Below are 21518 nucleotides of genomic sequence, written 5' to 3'. Positions count from 1 at the left end.
ACACTTCGAAGCAAAAACCAGCTCCGCAGGCTGTAAAAGACATCGCCAGCTTCGAGGTAATATCCAACAAGATCAATCCTCCATCGGTGTAAACGCCGCGTCTGCGATCAAATAAGGCTGCTGGGCAACTAGTGCTGCAGTTGCGTGACGACTTGGGGGGTCCACACCACATCCACTTGCTGTAGCTTCTTGCAGCATGGCTTCGGCCAGATTTCTCGAGATCAAGCTTTCAATGCGTTCTTTCAAGTACTTGTTCGATCCCAGTTCGTAAAACTCTTGACGGTCGAAGGAACGGTCCAGTTGCTGCAGGTACGCCATAAGGGAGTACAAGTGTCGCGACCCAAAGACAGTCGGAGATTCCTTGAGAAGGCGCTCCGTCTGTTGCAGCACTTGTAAGCGCAGCAGCTTGGGAGCTTCTGTCGAGCTGAATAACCAGTCCAATCTCTTAGCAGCCTCCACAGACACGAACCGAACCTTACTTTCAAGGGCTGTGCGTTTCTCCTTGTTGTTCTGAAGCTCATCCGTCTTTAACTGTTGTCGCAAAGACTCGAGATCGTCCAATACCAGTTGAAACTCGCGGTATTTCACTAGCCACGCCAACTTCTGAGGACGCGCCAATTTCGGGTGAGACTCCATAAACTGCACCGCTTCGTGTAACGGAGTCAGCGAGTTTGTGTCGTTGCATTCCTGCAAAATGTCATCGCACAGCGCATCCACGTCGTCCAAATGATTGCCGCGCAGCATCCAGTGCAGAGCCGAAGCGTACGACCTGTTTGCCTGGCAATCCTGTGCTCTCTGGAGTGTGATAAGGTTCTGCGTTTGAAGCAGGAACGTCTTGCCATGACAATACGACAGAAGACGGTCCGCCTTGTAATCTGTTGGCAAAGGCTCACGTGCCAACGCAGATCGAATCGCAATCGCACCGTACTTAGGACAGTACTCGTAGTACCGCACAGCAAACTGCCACATGCCACTACTGGCACCGATCTCCATCGCATATTGGAGCAAGAAACGCTCTCGTAGCGTGCAATCCCCCTCAGGCAGCAGCTCATCGGCCACAATCACGTTACTTCGCTGCAACAGATCAGTCAGATGCGCAGCCATCCACGAAAAGCCTAGCGCAATGATATCCTGCAGTGCACTCTGGATGTCATACTGCAAAATAGCCAGGATGATGCAGTCAAAGTTGCCCATACTCTTCTCGTTGCTGTTGTAGGCACAGAAGCAGTTGGCCATCAGGAACTCGAAGCGATGTGCGATCGCTTTAGGTTCGTCCAGAAACAGTCTGGCCATCATCAGCTCGTACCAAGTGCTAGCACTGTTCTTCAGCACGTCTTCCTTGGCTGCCATAGTCTCAAGAAGTGTCGTAAACCCTGTGTTTGACCTGATGTATCCGTCTGTGTTGAGCAAATATTGACACGCGTCGTTCCAGTTCTTCCACTCTGCTGCTCCGTCCTGTTCCAAGCTTCTATCCGAGTTTCCAGCTCTTCCAGGCATCGTTAGTAGCAGATTCTGCACTGCTTGAAACGCCGCTTTGGTCGACGCTCCAGTCAGCGACATGGAATCGCGAGAAAACAGCGACTTGTAGCTCGAATGTGAAGCCAGTAGACTCCACGCACTGGAGCCATTGCCCGTCAATACCAGGGACTGGACTGTGCTCCAGAACGCTGAGTCTTGCTCGGGCTTCTGCTGCTTCCTGAGTCTTTCGCTCTCAGCCTCTGTCTTCTCCAGCAGCGTGCTGCAATAGTGCTCCTGTAGCCATAGTGCCAGCTCATACGCCAGGGTTCTGTCCGCTCCTCTGGCTCCGCCACGAAGCAGCAGCAGTTCGCACAGGTGCCATATGGCTAGTGACACCTTTAAAAGATCTAGGAATTCTCCTTCCTCTTCAGTATTGATATCCGAGTCCTTGTTCGCGTCCAGACGGTCCTCCAGAGCGAAGATGCATGTTTTCAGAGCCTCACGGTACTCGCGACTGGCACGTGCGACACCGAACGCGCCCAGCTGAGATGTCTGCTGTGTGCGTGTAAACACGTCGAAGGAGGCAGCCACTAAAGTGCGTAGCTCACGAGGCATGGCGTCGCCAAACTCGCGGGAGGACGTCGAAACAGCCACCCACTTGCGTGAACTTTTTCCCCATGCGGCACCCGCCGTGGATCTCGCAGCTGCTGCATCTGTCGAGCGCTTGCCGAATACCAACTCCCTTTCTACAACCGGTAGATGACGCGTCGAGCGCAGGATCTCGAAGGCACTGGAAGTCGTTGCCATTTCCGTCTCTGGTTGGCAGGCCTAACTAATACAGTGCCCCAGGTATTGCATAATTGCATACCTCGAGGTTGATCTGAAGGTATTCACTTCGATAGGTCCGTTTTTTTTCTTTTGCCAGAAAATTAACCTGGGTCTTTAAACAAACGGGTCTTATTTGGAAAAGCCCATAGTGGGACTAACTTTGATGATCAATATCATTGCATGAGCTTGGTGAGGCTGGTGGTGCTCCGGAACGGCGCGGCTGGGGCCGAAAAGCAGGCACTGGCGCTGGCTGCGAGACTGCGTACGAAACTGCTAGACGAGATTGTTCCGCAGAGGCTGGGTGTGGTGTGCTCGCCAGTGGAGTGTGTGGATGTGACACTGGGAAGATCACACGTGATTCCGCCGGTGCTGCAGGTTTTCGGTGCTAAACTCACTCGCAATCCGCTATTTGGCTACAAGGAGCAAGGCACATGTCAAGTTTTCTCTGTGCAGAAAAAAACGGGAGAACTAAACGTCGTTATCGGCTGTGGGAGGAGCACCGTGGCTCTATGTGCGGTGGTGAAGCAGCTAGAGCCCAAAAGGACGTTCAATGTGCAGATCCAGCATCCACGAGTGCCGCTCACATGGTTTGACGCTATAGTTGCACCCAGACACGACTTTTCAAGAGGCAAAAGCGGTGCAAACAACCTGTTCCTAACGTCTGGTACTGTGCACAACATAACGCCGGAGTTGCTGCATCAACACGGCAGTGAATGGAGCGAAGAGCTCGATGAAAAGCTTCAAAAGAGACGAAAACGCGTCGTGTGGCTGCTAGGAGGACCATGTCGTGGCTTTGCGTTCACCGAGCAGGATACTGAGAAGATGGTGGACGAGTTTATCCGAGCGCTTCCAGGCGATGATGACGTAGCAGTGTTGGTGACGTTTTCGCGAAGGACGCCTCAGAACGTGCGGAGGATAATTGGTCGCTGTCTAGATGTAAGGTTTCCAGCGCCTGGACAGCTGCTAGTATTTGAAGGCACCGAACGTCGGAATCCGTACTATGCACTACTGTCCACGGCGTCCTGTATCGTAACCACGCCGGACTCGATTTCTATGACAACGGAGGCCGTCGCGTCGGGCAAACCGGTATTCACTATTGGCGTGAAAAACTGCAAGGTAAGTCCTCCTAGTTCTGGTTGACTATTCTTCTTCATCTTTCGTTGATATCGTTTGGTTTGTATACTTCTAGGGCAAATTCCTGCGCTTCCACCAGGATCTATTTGAAACTAAGGCCACAGCTCCGTTCACCGCTGATGCTGTAGCAGCAAGCCTTCGTGGTATCGCTGAAGACGATGTGTCGTCGAGTGCTACCAACTTAGAGGAAGAGATCTCCGCTATCGTAAATAGCATTGTCAGTGCCATCCACACAGTGCAGAAGCAAATACTATGTAGTACTACTACTTCAGTAGTAGAAACTACAGGAGCTCACGATAAACACAGGTAGAGTCAAACTCGTACGTAGAGTAAGGTGTGTCTATGTTGAGGTCGATAACAACGAGAACAACAGAACCTCAACAGCAATAGAATGGATTCAAGGCAGACTTCCTTCATTATTCTCGATAACTTTTTGCAGTCTGCTTCGTGTTGAAATGCACTGAATGATCGAACACCTTCTGGGTGATGCAACTCGTTGGTTGCTTCCCGCTTTCCAAAGGGTGTCGATCTGGAAAAGATTGAATATGCAAGCGTCGGGTTGGTAACTTGATCAGTACAGAAATGCAGTTCAGTTCCAACAACGTGGAGCCAGATTACTCGTCGTCGCTGTCGTCCTCGCTCTCTTCTTCGGCGTTCTCCAGCCACTCAATGAACGGTTGCAGTAGGGCCTTCAGCTTAGCAGCAAGCTCATCCGTGACGGCCCAGTGGGCGTACTCCTTGCGAACACCGTTGTTAGCCCAGGCAACCAGACACTCCTCCTCCAGCAAGTCCTCATCGTACAACAACTTGAGAAGGATCGGGTAAGAGCTCAACAGCTCCGGGTGCTCCACAGCACAGAAGTGCTCGGCCAAAGCAAGCAGCTGGTACTGCGAGTGCTGGCCGTCGATGATCTTCTCAAGCACAGGAGCGTACTTAGCCACTTGGTTGCTAGCTAGCACCTGGTTGGTAAAGGCAGAGCGGAAGAAGATCACAAGACGGTCCGTGACAGGCAACGCCGAGTATGTCTGCTGGCGACAGAGTTCCTCAAAGATCTCAGACTCCGCGTGGCTCTCAGTCAAGAAGCGCTGCAAGTTGGACACGGCAGAGTCCAGAGCGTTCTCGTCGTCCACCTGAAGGTTGTCCAGCGTAGCCACGACCTCCTCGGCCGCCGCACTCTGCATGGCAGCGGCAGCAGCAGCCTCAATGGCTTCAGCCTCAGCAGCACGAGCAGCCACAGCCTCAGCAGACAAGTCCGTGTGCCACACCACTTCGTCATCTTCAGCGTCAGACGCGTCCTTGTCAGAGTGTTTGTCCTTGTGGTGTTTCTTCTTCTTGTCCTTCTTGTCCTTCTTGTCTTTCTTGTCCTTTTTTTCCTTCTTCTCCTTCTTTTTAGTGGCCGACTCGTCCTCAGGTTCGTCGTGCGAGGCCTTCTTGTCCTTCTTTTCCTTCTTCTCCTTCTTCTCTTTCTTCTTCTTGTCGTCCTTACTGCTACGCTTAGCAGCAGTGTGCTCCTTGAAAATGAAGGTCGTGAGCTTGTGGTTCATATCCACCGGCTCCACGGCACCACAGGCATAGCATTTGTGGAAGATCAGCTGACCCTTGAACTTGTACTTGGTCTCTGGAAGGCGGCAGCCGGGACACAGCACGAAGCCCTCGATGTACTTAATCAGATGCTGCTGCATCATACCAGCTTCAAAAGCTCCGTTCACAATGGCACGGTCTGTTTTCTCGTCGTACTTGGACTGAGCTCCTAGCTCACAGCCGAAGAACTTGCACACCTCGGCGGTAGAGCGGTGGAGCGACGTTGCAATATCCGCGCAGTTGACGACCAGAGTCTTAATACCGTTGCCACGGCCTTCAATCTTGGCTTGAAGACGCGGCATCTTGTAGCGATACTCGGGGTCGTCGACCGACTGGGTTCCTGCAATGTTCATGAGCGACATCTTGGTATTTAAGTCTTAAATTCGAGGGGGGGTCGGATTAGCTGAAGAAGAGCGTTTGGTCCTGTATCGTGAGCGAGATCACGTGCTCGAGCGACGATGAAGGAAAGGAATGGTGGCGGAGGGGATGATCCGGGGGATGACGCACAGCTTCCTGTCTCTTTCGTTTCCAGGTCGACGTACTACTCGAATCAATATGGTCGCACGGGATTTGCAAACGCATGCACTGAAGCCAAGTCGTGAGGGTCGCCGGGCGTGAAAGGTGGGCAGACTTCGAGCTGTCGGGGTGGACGGTCGAGGCAGGTGGGGAGGACGCGCGTGAAGGGCGGTCTTCTGGGTTTGAGACGTCGACGCTTGCGAGCCAACGATGTCGAAATGGGAACTGACGCGGAAAACCAACGGCTCGGCCTCTCCCGAAGAAACCAACGGTAACGGCACACTAGTGGCTGAAATTAAACCTACTGAAAGCAAGCGTACTCGCTATCTCGTCTACTGATTCGTGGAAAATTGCTGGCTTCAATTGGTGTTTCAAACACAAATGATGTGCTCAGATCACAAAATTGTTGATGATCAAAGTATTGACAAAGTTGAAGTAGGTCGGTCAGACATCGCTGCCACCGTTGCAAAAAAACAAAAATATACTAACGTTACATGTACGTAGTACATGTAGTATATTGGAACATGGTTGTCACTCACCTGTCTGTGACCGTAACGAGTCGTTACTAACGACATTCTATGACCTAGCCGGCGTGCGTCTCAACCCACCACCAAGCCACGTTGCAAATGCATGTACTGTACTTCCAGCAAAATTGACGCTCGATGTTTATATCTTTACGCTACCACGTCAAAACGGATGGGTGTCTATATCTACCAGCTTAAGGCATGGAGTCGTCGGGGCGCTTGATAATCACGGTCTTGTTCTCAAGGTAGTTGCGCAAGCCCAGCTCGCCCTGCTCGCGACCAATGCCCGAGTTCTTGAAGCCTCCGAAGGGCGTGTTGGCCTCGATCACCGTGTAGCAGTTCACGTACACGGTACCGGCACGCACACTATTGGAGATCTTGATGGCATTGTCCAGGTTGGACGTAAAAACACCGGCACCCAGGCCAAACTCTGAGTTGTTAGCGCGCTCAATGACCTCGTCGATAGTCTTAAACTTGATGATCGACATGACGGGGCCAAAGATCTCCTCGCGAGCGATAGCCATGTCCTCGGTCACATCGGCAAACACGGTCGGCTCAATGTAGAAACCCTTGTCGCCCCAGCGCTTGCCACCGCACACCAAACGGGCGCGGTCCTTCTTACCAGACTCAACGTATCTCAAAATCTTCTTGAACTGGTTGCCGTCAATCTGGGGGCCGTGCATGACGGACAAGTCGAACGGATCGCCAATCTTCATGGACGACGCGGCTTCAGCCGAGCGACGCACAAACTCGTCGTAAATACCCTCCTGCACAAACACGCGGCTACCGGAGATGCACACCTGGCCGGCGTTGAAGAACAGCCCAATCTGCGACTGCTGGATGGCCGCATCGATGTCTGCATCGTCAAGAATGATGTTGGCGGACTTGCCACCGAGCTCAAGAGTGATACGCTTAAGGTTGTCCACGTGCGACGAACGCATGATGTTCATACCCGTCTGGGTGGATCCGGTGAAGGCAATTTTGTCCACCTTCGGGTGCTGCGCGAGGTGGGCGCCAACGGAAGCACCACCCCCCGTCACAACGTTCACGACGCCCTCAGGGAAGCCAGCCTCGACGATGAGCTCACAGACACGCAGAGCCGTTAGCGACGTCTGTTCGGCCGGCTTGAGCACGACGGTGTTACCGGTAGTAAGGGCGGGGCCAAGCTTCCATGACATCATAATTAAGGGGAAGTTCCACGGGATGATCTGACCGCACACTCCAACAGGCTCTTGCTTCGTGTAGCACAAGTATTTACCCGGAATGGGGATGGTGCTGCCGTGCACCTTGTCGGCCCAGCCGGCGTAGTAGCGAAGAACGTTGATGCATTGCTGGACGTCCAGGACGCGCGTGAAGAAGCGTGGTTTGCCAGCGTCCAGAGCCTCCAGTTGAGCCAGCTCCTCGCCGTTCTGCTCAATGAGGTCTGCAAGACGGTACAGCAGACGACCACGGTCAACGGCATCCATGGTGCGCCACGGACCGTTAAAGGCGGCACGAGCAGCCTCCACAGCAGCATCAACATCGGCAGCTGTGGCCTCGGCCACAGACGCAATCTTTTCCTCCGTTGCAGGGTTGATGGTGTCGAATGTTGCACCGGACGAAGACGGCGTGAACTTGTTGTTAATGAACAAGTTGGTCTGCTTCACATCCACGGAGAAGTTGCGAGACAGCAGCGACGCCTTGGCGGTTGTGGAAGCAGCAGCGCTGCGAGCAATGGAGCGGGGCAGGCGACGCAGGATGTGGCGTTGCATGGCTGTCTTGCGGAGTCCGAGGTGATCTGGGGCGAGCAAAAAGCAGAATGGCAAGGCCGAGACCTGATCAGGCTGACGCTGTTCAACCTATCCAGTTGCCTGCCGGCTGTGCCAGAGACATGGCAGTGCATGTGACGTTGCCAGGCAACTTGCCTGGACGGAGTGGACCCCTTTGGCTGGACAGGGCCAGCCAGTCACCGGCGGGACTTCGCCGGGAGCCATGTCATCGAGCGAAGCTTTAAGTGATGATCCCATCGGAGCTCCTTTTCTCTGCGCGCCAGCAGGATCCTTGTCGCCGCACACATCAAGCGAATCGCTTGAAGCGATACCTGTACTGGTAATAGTAATAGACCCCGCGGCTCCCTCGCGGTGCGTCGACGGAGGTTTCTATAGGATAGCGTTACGGTAATCACTCCGATTTTCCGGTAGTACTGACCAAAATGCTGCATGTTGACGTAACTTGGCATGGGCGTGTGCTAGGTTCGAGGATCAACGGGGGGCAATACCAGCCCCATTGCGGTCTCCACATGGCTGGTTTTATATCAGAGAAAATACCTTCTGCTTTCTGCTCCGCGCCTTGATCTTCAAGCGGATGGAAAGCAGTTCCCGGAACTGTTCCGGGGGGGGGGGTCGACGAATGCTTGGCTTTGGACACAAATGCATGTAGTTTACAAAATTAAAAACAATTACTGGGTTCGGGGTATCTCTCTCGTGTCCGACTCGCGTTAAACAAAACTGAACTATTCTCACCAGGGGTTAATAGTACCGCCAAAAAGGCGGTAGCACTATTACCGGTAATGCTAGGCCATTTTTTTCCCGGTAATACTAATAATAGTATTGAAATCTTATCACGGTATTTATATTAGTATTATTAGTATTAATAGTCAAAGTACTATTCTACCGCTTTCGAGGAGTCACGCGACTTGCGCGCGTCTTGCTTCATCATCACAATCTCGTTCCTGTTGTGCCGCAGTAGTAGCTGCTTCTCCGATCGCCTGCTATCTGTTCTGGTACGAAGCGGCCCCATAATTATTCCCCCCGTAGAAAACACTCGCTCTTGAAACGCCGACGATGAGATCTTGCCGAGATGAATACGTGCAAGCAGCGCGATTGAAGGGTATTGGCTCTCGCCTTCGTCGCGAAACCATTGCAGGACGTCTACGTGTTGGTACAACCCCAGCAGCGACCAGCACATACCCGTCCGACTGTCCGTTGTCATTGCAGAGGACAGATCTTCCTTCTTGGTCTCAGGGTTTTGGCGCTGTGCAATCTCGAGCCACTCAGGCTCCATCTCGAGCCACTCGTTCATGATACTGTCCGCTCTTGCATTTAACTCCGACTCCTTGACCTCCTCCCTGGTCTTACTTGTACGAATAGGTGCCCCGAGCAAGAGCTCGTCTTCGTCGTCCCAGCCTGTCGATGATGGAGAAGAGAGCGGGGAATTCAAGTCCTGGCTGAGTAGGCTGCTCTGCGATGAAGTCTGCGATAATGGCATCTTGCCCACCTTCGCCCTCTGCGCAAACACTTTTCGATGCTCGTCTCGAAGAAATTCCAGACCATTTTTGTAAGTGGCTTTCTCCTCTTTGCGGGAGACGTTGCCAACCGCAGCAATTTTCTTGGCGCTGGACTTAGTACGAGGGTCCAGTAATATACACACCATAGCCTCCCTCGTCACTTTTGGGAACCGTGACTGCAGTTGTAGAAGAGTCCTTCGCAGGCACGTTTTCCCAGCTTCTGTGAACTGGTCAAGCTTTCTCACTACCCGTCGATGACTTGCCTCGTTCCCATCCTTTGCTCGAGGGGCTTCAAAAACCATATTGTCAAACTTGAACGATTTCAGCTTCTTCTCGGCAAGTCTTCGGAATACTACCATGTATGAAGATACTAGATTCTCGCTTTGCACCTCAACCAATGCCAAGTTGGCGATAAAGTGCGTTACCGCTTCCATCTCGGTTGCCAGTACCCAGTCGTCTGCAGACAAAGCTGACCACACGCTAGTCGACTCCTTCGTCGACTGGAAATAAGCTTCAAAAGCCGCATGGTTAACCACAGACCGCCTTATCAGCTTGCACGTGTACGCGACTCTAACATCTTTGTCGGTCATGGGGTCTAGCTCAGGGTACGAGAGAGCTTCTTGAATTTTCTTCAACGCGTTGCGCTGCTTCGGCGACCGGAAGTGGTTGTTCAGATTGCGTAGTTTCTGAATGACTTCACCACCCTTCTCCAGAGATCCACCCGGTGTAACTATCGTAACTACTTTATCCCATGAATGGCAGGCAGCATTCCACACACTGTTGGTTTGTATGTTGTCCTTCAATCCGATCCCATATCCGATACACAGGTTCAGCAGATGCATCGAGCAATCTTCTTGCTCGCTGTCAATATGGTCAGCTACATTGCGCGCTGAGGGCGTCGTGTCGGACATGGTGAAGCGAGTCATTGCACGGATGTCGATGTCGTACTTCGCCTTAAAACCACTTTCGATCACTTTAGCCACAAGCGGAGCGTTGTGTCCGTCGTTCTTGACAGTAGCTAGCATTGCGATGAACCGAAATCTCCACGATGTATCAATAAATGCCACGGACGCACCAACGATACTGTCTTTTCCACAGCTAGTCCAGATGTCATGTATCAGATTCAGGTACTAAAGATGACACGCCTTTTCGAATTCAGAAGTGAGGAGGTCTCCGACAAGATCGCAAAATAGTTGGAACTGTCCTTGAAGCAAACGGTCGTGCCTGTCACGACTGAGCATAGGGAATGTTGGATTGCCTGTTGCCGCACGCATCATCTCCTCGAAGGGGCCTGACCTGCATGCCGGAAAAGGAATTCCTTGCGTAATTAGCCACTTCGAAATCAGCACGTGTAGCGTCTTCTCATCCGCCTTGAAGAAACGTTTCGCCAAAGACTTATTCCCCGCAGACGAACCAGTAGTAATAGGCGCAGAAGTAGTAGCATCATTCTCACCACCACAAGTCAAGTCTAAAACGACTCGGGTGTCATCTTCCGCACTCATGACATCGTCTTTCGCCTTTTGAGCTGTTGTCTGTTCTGCTAAAATCGCCAAAGGATGGTCCGCATGTCTCGACTTGATATGCTCCTTGGCGTTGCTCGTATTCTTCGTGCTGCGTAAGGCATCCTCCCAGCTGTAGGGCGTGGTATTCTTCCGTGCCTTTATCTCCTCACAGCACAGCAGACAAATGTTGCGGTACACTTGGGTGGAAGGCTTCCACGGATTTCGCTTTCTGTAGGGTTTATCCAATACATGAATTAGGTCCCAGACAGAATCAGTAGTACCAACCTTCCTTGAGTGTGTCAATGAAAGCGGGACCCCTAAGTCAGAAACAGGAGAGGCCGGGGGAGGAGGGGGCACACTACGTAGGTTACCATCCAGAGGAGGTTTAATGGCCTTCACCTTGGCCACTTTCCCTTTCGCCGCAACCTTCCGACGCTTCACTGGACGCACAACCGCAGTATCCGATGCCACGGCGACTTCAGGAGACGGCACGAAATCGGAGTCGGATCCAGCCCAGATATTCCTCGACGCAGAAGAAGATGTAGCGGCGGGGACCGTCGAAGAGGTCGTCACGGCTGGTGTAGAGTCCTTAGCGGTCGGGTAAATCTTCTCTACACATGGTTGACTGCAGAATCTGCGTATCAACAGAGAAGAGGGTTAGACGTGGAAATAAGACACAACAATGAGCAAATTACCTTTCATTCAACGACGACGTGTCTCCTTCAAATACCCCGATTGCACACAGGTGGTGAGTGGGCTTTCTGCATACGGTGCAAGGGTCTGTCTTGAGCTCAGGACCTTCCACACAGCCATGAACTGCACAAGGCATCTTCAGCCGTCGAATCCTGGTCGATCGCGATGGCGGTATCCAGTACTTTTCTGAAATGGCAAACGACGCAGGACAGCCACAGGTTCGATGAGTGCTCAATGAGGGGCAGTTGCTTGTTCACTGGCTTTCTGGTAAAATAGTACTGTTCAGAGTACTATAGTATCGCCTCACCTGAGTAATACTAATACTAATAGTGAATACCACACTACCGGTATACGGTAGTAATAGTACTAATACTCAAATAGCATTAGTAATACTATTACTCTAGATTACTAGTTTGTCAAATACCCTTAGCCCCTGATTCTCACTGGCAAGGTTAACCCTTCAGAATCGTATTGTGCTCTCTCTCATTTTTTTTTAAAGTGTCGATACCAAAACTTTCAAGTTTGACGCACTGCGCCCGCGGGGCCTGTGACCTGGACGATTTGTCCCGAACGAATCGATTGCTGGCGCAAGTGGGCTACGAAGCGGTACCGTTTGAAGGGATACCGTGCATAGGAACCGACATCGGCAAGGGATCAGGATGTTCAACACGAGTTGTACGAAGTACATGTAGTTCACATCTGACAAACTGTCAGTGGCAAATTGCCACGCCACTGGTTGCCATTGAAAAACTGTTCTGCGTCTACAGTACTGTAGAGACGTAGGACAGCACGATAACCCGCGATTCTGTGAACTTCCTCACTCCTTTGCTAGTGCCGACCACAAATTCAGTTTCAAGGATTCGTCTTCAAATCCAGTGACCTAGCCTGATAAAGCTCGGTCACAATTGCCTCACATAAAAAACGCCATCAACATTCCTCAACGACGCGATGAGATCTTGATAAACTTGGGTATTACCAATGGGGCAATTGAAAGGGGACCTCGGTTGGTCTAGGTTACACACGTAGCCACTGCGTCAGTAGGTCTTATCGCTACATGTAGAGCCCACTAAAGAACAACATTTGTCTTGAGGGAAGCTTGCACAATGTAAAGCATTCAAGAGACGCGTCATCTCCTCTACTGGCTCCTCTTCGACGAGCGTCGGTCCCGCTTTGTTTTTTTTTCTAACATTGTATCCGCTGTCGCTTTTGCCAGACCCGAGTCTTTACAGCAAGTGTAAATGCAAATACTAAGCTCAGTTAGTACATACATGTACAACAGAGTCATACACGTACCCGTTCACTGCGTGGTTGGACATGTACTTGTGTTTTTGGCATTTGTAAGTCAACATAGAGTTTCCTCACTTCAACTTCGACAATCGCATTTCGAATCCAACTTTTACCAATGAAATCACGATAAATGCAATTAATTACGCCTATTCGCCAAAACACAGTAATTCTTAGAAGGCGGTGTTGCAAAACGTCATGACGGATGCGAGCGACATATACCGGCGCTTCGTGGAGGCCCCGCTACGTCTCAAGACGCGCACGCCGTCTCCCTCACCTCCTTCGACGCCCCCTGCCTCCTCACAACAGAATGACGCCTCGGATCGGAGTCCGTGGGGTGATTCGCCAGCTTTTTCCACACGATCTAAAGAAATCCAGAAACTGCGGCGGCGCGTAGGTAAAATCAAGCTTTTCGGGATTCCTAGAGATTTAGACGATGATTTAAAAGCAGCGACAGCTTCGGACACGGAAAGCAGCGCTGGAACGAGCTCATTTGACGCAGCAGCCTCGAAAATATGGCCAAACGAGGCTGGGACAGCCTCGAAGACGGTTTTGAAGAAGAAAAAGCGCGTCACACGTTCAGTCAGCATGAACAATGAGAACACAGGAGAGGATTTTATGGACACACCAACCAGATGCTCGAAGCCGCCAAAACGATTACGAAAATACAGTCGAGACTTAAGCAGCAGGAAAGAAAGTGGAAGCAACGTTCCTCCTTTCAGTCTGGATGGTGCTGCCGACGCGAGTAAAATGAAGAAGAGTGCTTTAGATCCGAGTACGAAGTCTTTCTCGAAGAGAAGAACCTCGGTGACGATCACATTGCCATTACGTCGAAGTCGACGACTACAGTATGCTATAGCGGAGCCACCAATTGTTACAACAGCGGTGCCATCCTTGCAGCGGGCGGAAGAGACATCGGATATGACACATTCTGCTGCAACGTTATCTACAGAAGAAGCTGTGGCAGATAAGACGAGGATGTCGGATGAAACTGATGCAGTTTCTCTGCCGGAGGAGGACCCTGCTGCTCGGGAACTGGCAGAATTGATCTCGACATATTGTGACGCATTACTGGCGACAAACACCATCTCCGGGTGCTTTTTTGCATTGTCATGGAATGCTCTTCGTGGTGAGCAGGCTGTGATTATGTCAAAATCGACGTTAATTGACTCGAAGCCGCTCCAGAGCGTGTTTAGTATTTGTCATGGCATCGCGAAGTGCGAGAAACTAGCCCAACACTCGTTCCATTCGAAGTCACCAAAAACGAAATCACCAAAGTTAAAGTCAGATATGCCAAGACGACGCTCTTCTGGGAAGATAACGCTGAAGTCTAAGAAAACGAAGAAGAGCGTGCATTTCCGAAGTTTCGACCTTTCCTGTCTCAATCTACAGTACGTTGAGGACGAGCAAGTAGCTGTCATGGTTGACAAAATTCTGAGCCTTTATGGGACCATCATGGCGCAGCTGGAAACGATAGTATCTTACTTTGATACAGACAGCGATTCTCCGGTTCAAGCAGTGCTGCGTGAGCTCTCGTGCGTGATGGCAAGTCCGTCTAGAATATACAGCAGTATCGAAACTACAGATGCGTCCAAAAAGACTTATCGACGTGCTTTCGGTGGACGAGATCTTTACAGCCAGCACGAAATTCGGATTTCTGGCGAGTATTTTGCCCGTCAATTCGCCAACCTGTTGCACTCGTCATCATCCCCACCGCAGTTTCTTCAAGGCGTTTTCTCGTCGCTAGCCTCTTCTTCCGTACGATTCAAATTGCGAGTTCTATTCATTGAGAGTGAAGATTTCGGCGACGGGATCAGTAGCGAGCTCGAAAGTCGTGTGTTGCTAGACGACGACGGCAAACCTTTCCCAGCTATGGCGCCGTATGAGCATCAGGATCTTGGAGCGGCCATTCACTGGGCATTACAGGAATCTGTTCTGTACTGGCCGCTCGTGCAGCCTCTGAATGAAACACTGAAGCGTGAGGGAGACAGTTCATGTAGCGACCGTCTTGAAGAAGACTCACCCGTGAAGACTTTCCTGGATGAAAGTGCAGCCGAAGACCTCGATCACATGGAGAAATACGTTCTTGCTCGTCGATTTCTGAGATTTCATCTCACAAAGTCGTGGCGTCAGCGCTTGAAGGATAATGATATTGCTGAAACATGGACATCGATTGAGAAGGTGTGCGCACTGGCGAAAAGGTATGTGGCAGAAATCACTTGTTCATCAAGACGCTAATGCTGCTGTTTGGTACTAACGCTCCGTGTAGATTTCATTTTGAAGACGAAGCTCATCTCTTCCCTCTAGCTTCTGTCGAACAGTTCGTCAGTATATTGGCAAGCGAAGAACCCACACTACGGCGAATGGAAAAGGTGTTGCAATCCTTTTACGAGCAGAAATACGGTAAGCGGCGGTGCAGGAACTTTGTCAGAGCGACATAATACTAAGTGCGCTATACACAGGGACGAGCTCGTTGCAGCCAGAGCCGTGTATGGAATGCCATCACCTCATTACGAGAGAGGAGATCTCGCTCTCCATCAGATGCACTACGTGCGCACGTCGATTCCACCTGGCCTGTCTGCATCTGCCCGAGTCCTTCACTCAGTATGCCGAGCACTACACGTGTCCTGCGTGCTTCCTTGGTCGAGGAGGGTACTGAGGTTATTCAAGTTGGTAAGTTTAAGAATATTTTTTTGCGGGGATAGACAGTTAGAATACGTGCATAGCTTGCATTGCAATAGATCCCCTTCGTACACGGCTATAGGCCCACTTGTTCAACAGCTCGCTTTCTCTTCGGTCGCGGGCCGGGCTTTCGTCTTCCGGTGCCATCTTCAGAGAGGTAGAAGTCCAGAGGCGTCTTCAACGAAGTGTCAGGTACAATGGGAGACGCATCCACTGGCCAAGGCGTGAAAGAAGTGGAATAACACGCCAGATAATTCTCAATCGAGTTCTGCTTGATGTCGTACAGCGAGTCGATACGACGCTGCTCTAACTCGGACGCGTGGATCGCGTGCAAACACGGGAACTGCTGGTCCTGCCAGTCCTGACATGTGCACTCCCAGTCCATGAGGTTCACGTGACGCCAGCTATCAGGGATTTTTAACCGTGTCGGGCCAAGATAGCGCACCATGTACAGTCCGTTCGCACAAGGAATCGACTACCGAGCATTAAAATATCAGTTAAAAAAACAATACAAGTAATCAACAAAAGCTAACGTACCTCACACCGTTGACTGCCTTGCAGAATCTGTTGCAGCTGAGCATCTCGAAGCGGAACGAGCTCGTATCCTGGACGCAACTTGACAGATTGACGGCGATGGTGGAAATTCTCGGCGATCTTCATAAAGAACTGGTTGAAGGCGTAAAGTGGGTGAGAACTGCCGATCGAATCTTCGCCGAACCACTTGATATGACTAGCGCTTGCGTGTTGAGACAGCAACTCGTCACTACCCAACGCCATGGAGAGGTCCGACGTGAGTTCATTAAACGTCGGACGTCGGAATCTTTCCAGAAACGCGTATTTCACCCAGTTGGCGCGGTCCAATTTGTCCAGATACGTAACTGCCGCCTCATTTGAGCCAACTAGAGCTTTACGAAGCGCATCGTACTCAGTTTCGCTGTCACTGCGGGCCAAGTCGAAGATGCTTTGCTTCTTTTCAGGCGTCATGGGGATCTTCTTGACCATCATAAGCTCGTCTTCGACCACACGGCGCATACAGAAGTGGTGACTCGCCAGTGGCCAGACTCTGTGGATAGCAGTCTGCAGTCCACGTGTACGTCCAGCGATCACAGTGTATTGGTTCCAATCCGCCACATGGGTACTCTGTAACGCAGTCAAAAACCACTCCCAATTGGCTTGGCTCTCCTCCGTAACCAGCGCAAGAGCGAACGTCACAACTTCGTCATTAAAGTCCTTCGTAGCGGCCTTCAAAAACACTCCACAGATGGCGTCGTCGCTCCCCTCGTCCTCGAATTTCCCTACTGCAGTCTCCGTCACTTCCTCGCAGTGTGTGATGTGATCCAGCGACACAATCTTACGGCAATGCTTAACAGTATTCAGCGTCGCATTCGGGGCGAATAGAGCGCGAGAAAACGCGCCGTCTTCTCTCGTTTCAACCCGGAACAGTGAGCCTGGGTTTTTCTCCGCCATGATCCCCAGATACCCACCCAATTTCTGGAATGACCCACGTACTTTAGCGATTCTCTCTTCCTGGAGTTGGCGTTTAATCCGTGACGCCATCATGTGGTTAATTGTATGCCCCTGTCCAAGGAGGATGCGACGAATTGTCTTGCCGTCAAGTTTGGCCATTGCCACGTTCGGTGGGTGTTTACTCACTTCATCCGTCACCATGCGACATAGCGACTTCATGGACATCGTCGTGTTCCTCTGAGCCTTCGCTCGTGGCGGCGGTGTAATCGTGGCTGTCTCTGCAGGAGCAGGCAGCTCAGAAGACCCAATATCAAGTGGCACCGTCTCCGCTGGTGGTGCAGGGGCTAATAGAGGCTGCGTACTAGTGCTTGGCAACACATTAGGCAGGTTTCCATTGGCTACAGCGGTCGCAGCAGCTACTGCGAGTGGATGAGTCGTCGTTGGCGGTGCAGCTCGCCAGCCGATGAACTTGTAGTGGTTGTGTAGGAAGCAGGCCCGCGTGATCTTCCAGTGTTCATCTTTACCGTAGCCGTTAATGTAAAACGGACACTGTAGTTTACTAGCGGGTGTGTCTGGATCGAAGAACTGCTGCCCGTTGAGTTTCTTGCAGCGATATTTGACGTTCCCGCCCCCATTGGGACGTGTACTGCTACCGGATACGAATAGCTGGAAGCCTCGTTGCATGGCGAACTGCTTGCATCGCTCTTGTAGAGTCTTTTGGCTGCTAAACACACCGGCAGCGCATCCTGAGACTTTGCTGCCTCCTTTCTTCTCGTACGCGACGCCAAACTCAGGCGCACTCGAGTCCAAACTCACCGGCAGGTCTTCCAGCAGGATACCCAGTTTCTTCGCCTCCTTCAGGTCCGTTTCATCCAGACGGTTATACTGTGACGCTGCTGCTAGAACTGAAGCAAGCACCAATGGCTTCGGGGCCGACGGCTTCGGTGGTGGCGGCTTCGGAGCCGACGGTTCTGCTGCTAGAACTGCCGGCCTCGGTGCTGGCGGCGTTGGGGCCGACGGGTCTGCTTTTAGAGCTGTAGTAGGCACTGACGGCTTCGCTGCTGGCAGCTTTGGGGCCGACGAGTCTGCTGCTAGGGCTGACAGCTTCGGGGCCGGAGCTGTGGTGACTTCCTCGGAGCTCACCATTTGTCTCAGTACTTTAGCTTCGGTCGGAGATTGGGGGGCACTGATGAGATTCAGTACACCTGGAACTGCTCTTGTAGAGAGGTTTGAAACAATAATAGAACATGGATACACTTTACTCCCAGCCCTTCACTTCCAGATGTATCGTCGAGTGCAGCGTCTCGGTGGTCGCGTGCGTGGGCGGCGATGGAGCAGCAGCTCAAAACCCTCGTCCTCCAGTAGCACTGGCGATGTCTCTAAGCAGACTGTGAGCGCGTCGATCCGCTCCACGACGATTGGAACTGTGCGTGTAACCAAAGGTTACGGCGCTGACAAGCATGAGGCGGAGCTGGACTCGACGGTTGCGCGTATCATTGGTTCAGATTGGGGAGACCGCTCTCACCAGCCTGTATCTATGCCTATGCGTATATACTGGGTCGTTTTTGCTGTAGTACTGGGCAACGGACTGTACACGTACTTTGCCGGCAAGGACGAGTCATACCTGGTGGAGAAGCTAAAGAAGAAAGCGGATGAGAAGCTGGGCGTCGAGGAGGAGGAGAACGAGTTTGAGCAGATGGCTGAGCGACAGGAAATAACTCCTATTGCTGTGGAGAAGGCTGAACAGAAGCAGACAGTGACAACTGCTGCAGCTGCGACGTCAACTTTGGGTTCGGGCGTTGTGTCGTCTCCTGGGTTGCCGTTCATTGCACCGGGAATGTCCCCACAGGCGAAGGCGCGTCGACCCAAGTCGAAAACAGAGTTGGAACATCAACTCGCGCAGCTGCGAGAGAAGCAGAAACGACTGGAGGATCAGATTCGTAGGGGTGAAGGAGTTGCCAAGGACGAGCTGGAACACCAAGTGCGCATGATTGACATTCAGAAGGAACAGGTCAAGCGTATGATCAAACACTTGTAAGTAGATGAGGATAGAACGCTGCAACCGATGGAATAGACGCAGGTTTTACCAAGGTGACCGAGGCCTGTCTACTGACCTCAACTGTTCGTGACAGCAATGGAAACTGCGCCCCCAGCTGCGATACTGATGACCTTTTGGTTGTTGTTGATAAAAAACTCAACCTTCTCCAACGAAGCACGGTTGGTCTTGTCGCCATGTCCTGCAACAACCATGTTAGAATGCTCAGATATTTGTGGATGTAGCACCGTCAAACGTACCAAGATTGCCATGTTCTCCCCAGCCACACGTGTACAGGTCTCCGCTAGTCGTCACCACCATGGAATGTTCACTACCGCATGCAACGTGTCGAGCAGTGTGCGGAAATGGGACGACTTGGGGCTCGTACGCGTTGTCAAACCCTCCGAGACCCAGTTGTCCATGACTGCCTTTGCCCCAAGTCACGAGCTTTCCAGTGTCTGTGAGGCACAGCACAAAGTGCCATCCACAGCTGACCTGAGCTGTACGGAGACTTATGTTGCTGTTACTTGGGTCTACCACTTGAATGGGCAGCGCATTCACCTGCTTCCTCCTTTCACTTGACCTTTCTGAAGCTGCCGAGCCAGAAATTCGTACGCCCAATTGCCCATGTCGGTTGTTCCCGCAGGTGTATATATCGCCATCGGAAGAGCGAAAGACAGAGTGCTCCCATCCGCAAAAGACGTTAATGATAGCCGTGCCTTTCAAGGTCTCAATCCGCTTGGGAGCTTCAGACTTCAAGGCTTCGGCTCCCAGTCCCAGTTGGCCATGTCGTCCACTCCCCCATGAGTAAACGTCACCTTCAGCAGTGGCGAGAAGCGAATGCTTCCAGCCACAAGCAATACTTGCAACCTGCAAGCGTGGAGGCAGGTGCACAATCTGTGCTGACGCTTTACCTCCAGTAACTTTAGAACTTTGGTCGCGACCTAATTGATGATGATCGTTTGAGCCCCAGGAGAAGACACGATCCTCTTGGCTGCCACCACAATGCGACGACATGACTGCCAACGTGCTCCACCACCCGCAAGCTACTAGTTTCGCTTTCTGTTATTGCAACATTCAAACAGAATAAATTAGTATCGTACGAAAGAGAACTGGCCAGCTACTCACACTTTCACGTGGAACACAGACTGCAGATTCGGTAGGAGCACTTATGAACTTGTGCTCAGTGGTGTTTCCAAGTTGGCCTCGATCATTAGATCCCCATAGAAAGAGCCGGCCGATGCTATTGATTCCTGTCATTTATCCAGACGAAGAATAAAAATTCATCTGATATTGTTGCCACGGTCTCGTTGCTTTGACTAACCTGCGCTATGGCAACCGCCAGATACAACGGATTCTAGTTGCACCTGCAACGCAAGAGTAGACAAAACTCGTTTGCCATGTCAGCTTTTAGACATTATTCCACTGTTTTATTACTTTTACCCGGTCATTCTCCCAGAGTTGAGGAATAGCGTAGTCATCCTCCGTCCCCAATCCGAGCTGCCCAGTCCCACCTGCATATTGCAAGTCAGTACATTGTGTATTATAGTGGCGAGTTTTCGCAGCAGGAATGGATGTACCTGACCCCCACACGTACAAGCGCTTCTCCATGTCGGTTGATGAAAATGAAGTACTTCGAGTAATGACCAATCAGCGACGCGTTAAAACGAAGAGGAATGCCATCAAGCTCGTGTTTTCTCACTTCGATCATATCTCATTCACTTGGCTACATTCCTCTTTTTAAATTCGTTTTTGCTCTGTGCTGGGTGCCTACTTCAACTTGACCGACAGCCTCACTTCCGGTGGTGAAGACGACGGGCCTCGTTGACCATGAGTCCGTAGAAGTGCTTGTAGTCCATGCAGGCCAACAAGTGGTCGACGAACCAGGCATACGAATGCTCCTCGAAGAGAGCCGTGTATTGACCGTCATGGATCTCCCTGCATTCCTTGAAAAACTCCTCAATTGTCGCTCCTTCGGATTCCACGAACTCTGCACACAGCGATACGCATATGAGCACAAGCTGAAATTATTACGACAATTACCAATGGAAACAGCCCTCTCACCCGACAGTTCTTCTTCAAACAGCTTGAGATACTGGTCGTGTAGCTCCTTATATCTGTCAAAACGACCACCAGTGCACAATCATGAGCCTATAAAAACAACATCCCTTTATTCCTCGAGCAACGACATACTCGTGCTTATGCTCGACGTCTCCATCTTTGGCCTCTGTCGCGTCAATAAACGCATCCGCATGGTCCCTAAATCAGATGCGTGTCACGTCACACTTCCGTCGTCACATGGCCCGCTTCAATCTGCGCCAGGCGAACAGCACCCACCTGGCGAAGTTGTCAAACACTCGCTCAAACTTGGGTGACGAGCAGAACTCAGCGGCGCGCGTGATTATAGTCATGGCCTTGCGCGCAATAGGGAGGTGACAGCGCAGCGTTAGGCAGTTATGCTGGTGCAACAGTCGCGACCTTTCGCGAGGAATGGCTACATTTCTTGTGGCTGCTGTCACAAGATCGGCAAACTCGTACAGCCCAGCAGC

At 51.6% G+C, this 21518-nt stretch overlaps 9 protein-coding genes across 9 annotated transcripts; 4 read left to right on the top strand and 5 right to left on the bottom strand.

The window, feature by feature from the left end:
* Positions 1-72: 72 nt before the first annotated feature.
* Positions 73-2283, bottom strand: PITG_01257 (nucleoporin NUP85-like protein; the record flags this gene model as incomplete). Its single annotated transcript, XM_002907884.1, has 1 exon — positions 73-2283. One exon carries the CDS (start codon positions 2071-2073, stop codon positions 73-75), a length of 2001 nt encoding a protein of 666 aa, XP_002907930.1.
* A 183-nt stretch (positions 2284-2466) lies between these two features.
* PITG_01256 (uncharacterized protein) lies at positions 2467-3769 on the top strand (the record flags this gene model as incomplete). The annotated part of the gene is made up of 3 exons (XM_002907883.1): positions 2467-3402; positions 3476-3625; positions 3749-3769. The coding sequence occupies 3 exons, from the start codon at positions 2467-2469 to the stop codon at positions 3767-3769; spliced, it is 1107 nt and encodes a 368-aa protein (XP_002907929.1).
* A 265-nt stretch (positions 3770-4034) lies between these two features.
* Positions 4035-5363, bottom strand: PITG_01255 (eukaryotic translation initiation factor 5, putative; the record flags this gene model as incomplete). Its single annotated transcript, XM_002907882.1, has 1 exon — positions 4035-5363. The coding sequence occupies one exon, from the start codon at positions 5361-5363 to the stop codon at positions 4035-4037; it is 1329 nt and encodes a 442-aa protein (XP_002907928.1).
* A 364-nt stretch (positions 5364-5727) lies between these two features.
* Positions 5728-5856, top strand: PITG_01254 (uncharacterized protein; the record flags this gene model as incomplete). The annotated part of the gene is made up of 1 exon (XM_002907881.1): positions 5728-5856. The coding sequence occupies one exon, from the start codon at positions 5728-5730 to the stop codon at positions 5854-5856; it is 129 nt and encodes a 42-aa protein (XP_002907927.1).
* A 379-nt stretch (positions 5857-6235) lies between these two features.
* Positions 6236-7792, bottom strand: PITG_01253 (aldehyde dehydrogenase, mitochondrial precursor; the record flags this gene model as incomplete). The annotated part of the gene is made up of 1 exon (XM_002907880.1): positions 6236-7792. The coding sequence occupies one exon, from the start codon at positions 7790-7792 to the stop codon at positions 6236-6238; it is 1557 nt and encodes a 518-aa protein (XP_002907926.1).
* Positions 7793-12983: 5191 nt separating this feature from the next.
* On the top strand, positions 12984-15540 carry PITG_01252 (uncharacterized protein; the record flags this gene model as incomplete). Its single annotated transcript, XM_002907879.1, has 6 exons — positions 12984-13493; positions 13581-13658; positions 13803-14261; positions 14316-14986; positions 15055-15188; positions 15248-15540. 6 exons carry the CDS (start codon positions 12984-12986, stop codon positions 15442-15444), a joined length of 2049 nt encoding a protein of 682 aa, XP_002907925.1.
* A 2676-nt stretch (positions 15541-18216) lies between these two features.
* Positions 18217-18972, top strand: PITG_01251 (uncharacterized protein; the record flags this gene model as incomplete). Its single annotated transcript, XM_002907878.1, has 2 exons — positions 18217-18663; positions 18784-18972. The coding sequence occupies 2 exons, from the start codon at positions 18217-18219 to the stop codon at positions 18970-18972; spliced, it is 636 nt and encodes a 211-aa protein (XP_002907924.1).
* A 77-nt stretch (positions 18973-19049) lies between these two features.
* On the bottom strand, positions 19050-19986 carry PITG_01250 (regulator of chromosome condensation (RCC1)-like protein; the record flags this gene model as incomplete). The annotated part of the gene is made up of 4 exons (XM_002907877.1): positions 19050-19171; positions 19230-19533; positions 19585-19892; positions 19953-19986. 4 exons carry the CDS (start codon positions 19984-19986, stop codon positions 19050-19052), a joined length of 768 nt encoding a protein of 255 aa, XP_002907923.1.
* A 776-nt stretch (positions 19987-20762) lies between these two features.
* PITG_01249 (uncharacterized protein) lies at positions 20763-21380 on the bottom strand (the record flags this gene model as incomplete). Its single annotated transcript, XM_002907876.1, has 4 exons — positions 20763-20959; positions 21034-21086; positions 21163-21228; positions 21307-21380. The coding sequence occupies 4 exons, from the start codon at positions 21378-21380 to the stop codon at positions 20763-20765; spliced, it is 390 nt and encodes a 129-aa protein (XP_002907922.1).
* Positions 21381-21518: the final 138 nt, after the last annotated feature.

Source organism: Phytophthora infestans, genomic scaffold (genome assembly GCF_000142945.1).
Source record: "Phytophthora infestans T30-4 supercont1.2 genomic scaffold, whole genome shotgun sequence".
NCBI lineage: Eukaryota > Oomycota > Peronosporomycetes > Peronosporales > Peronosporaceae > Phytophthora > Phytophthora infestans.
The sequence above is the reverse complement of the archived record's forward strand: the minus strand, read 5'-3'. Positions and strand labels throughout refer to the sequence as shown.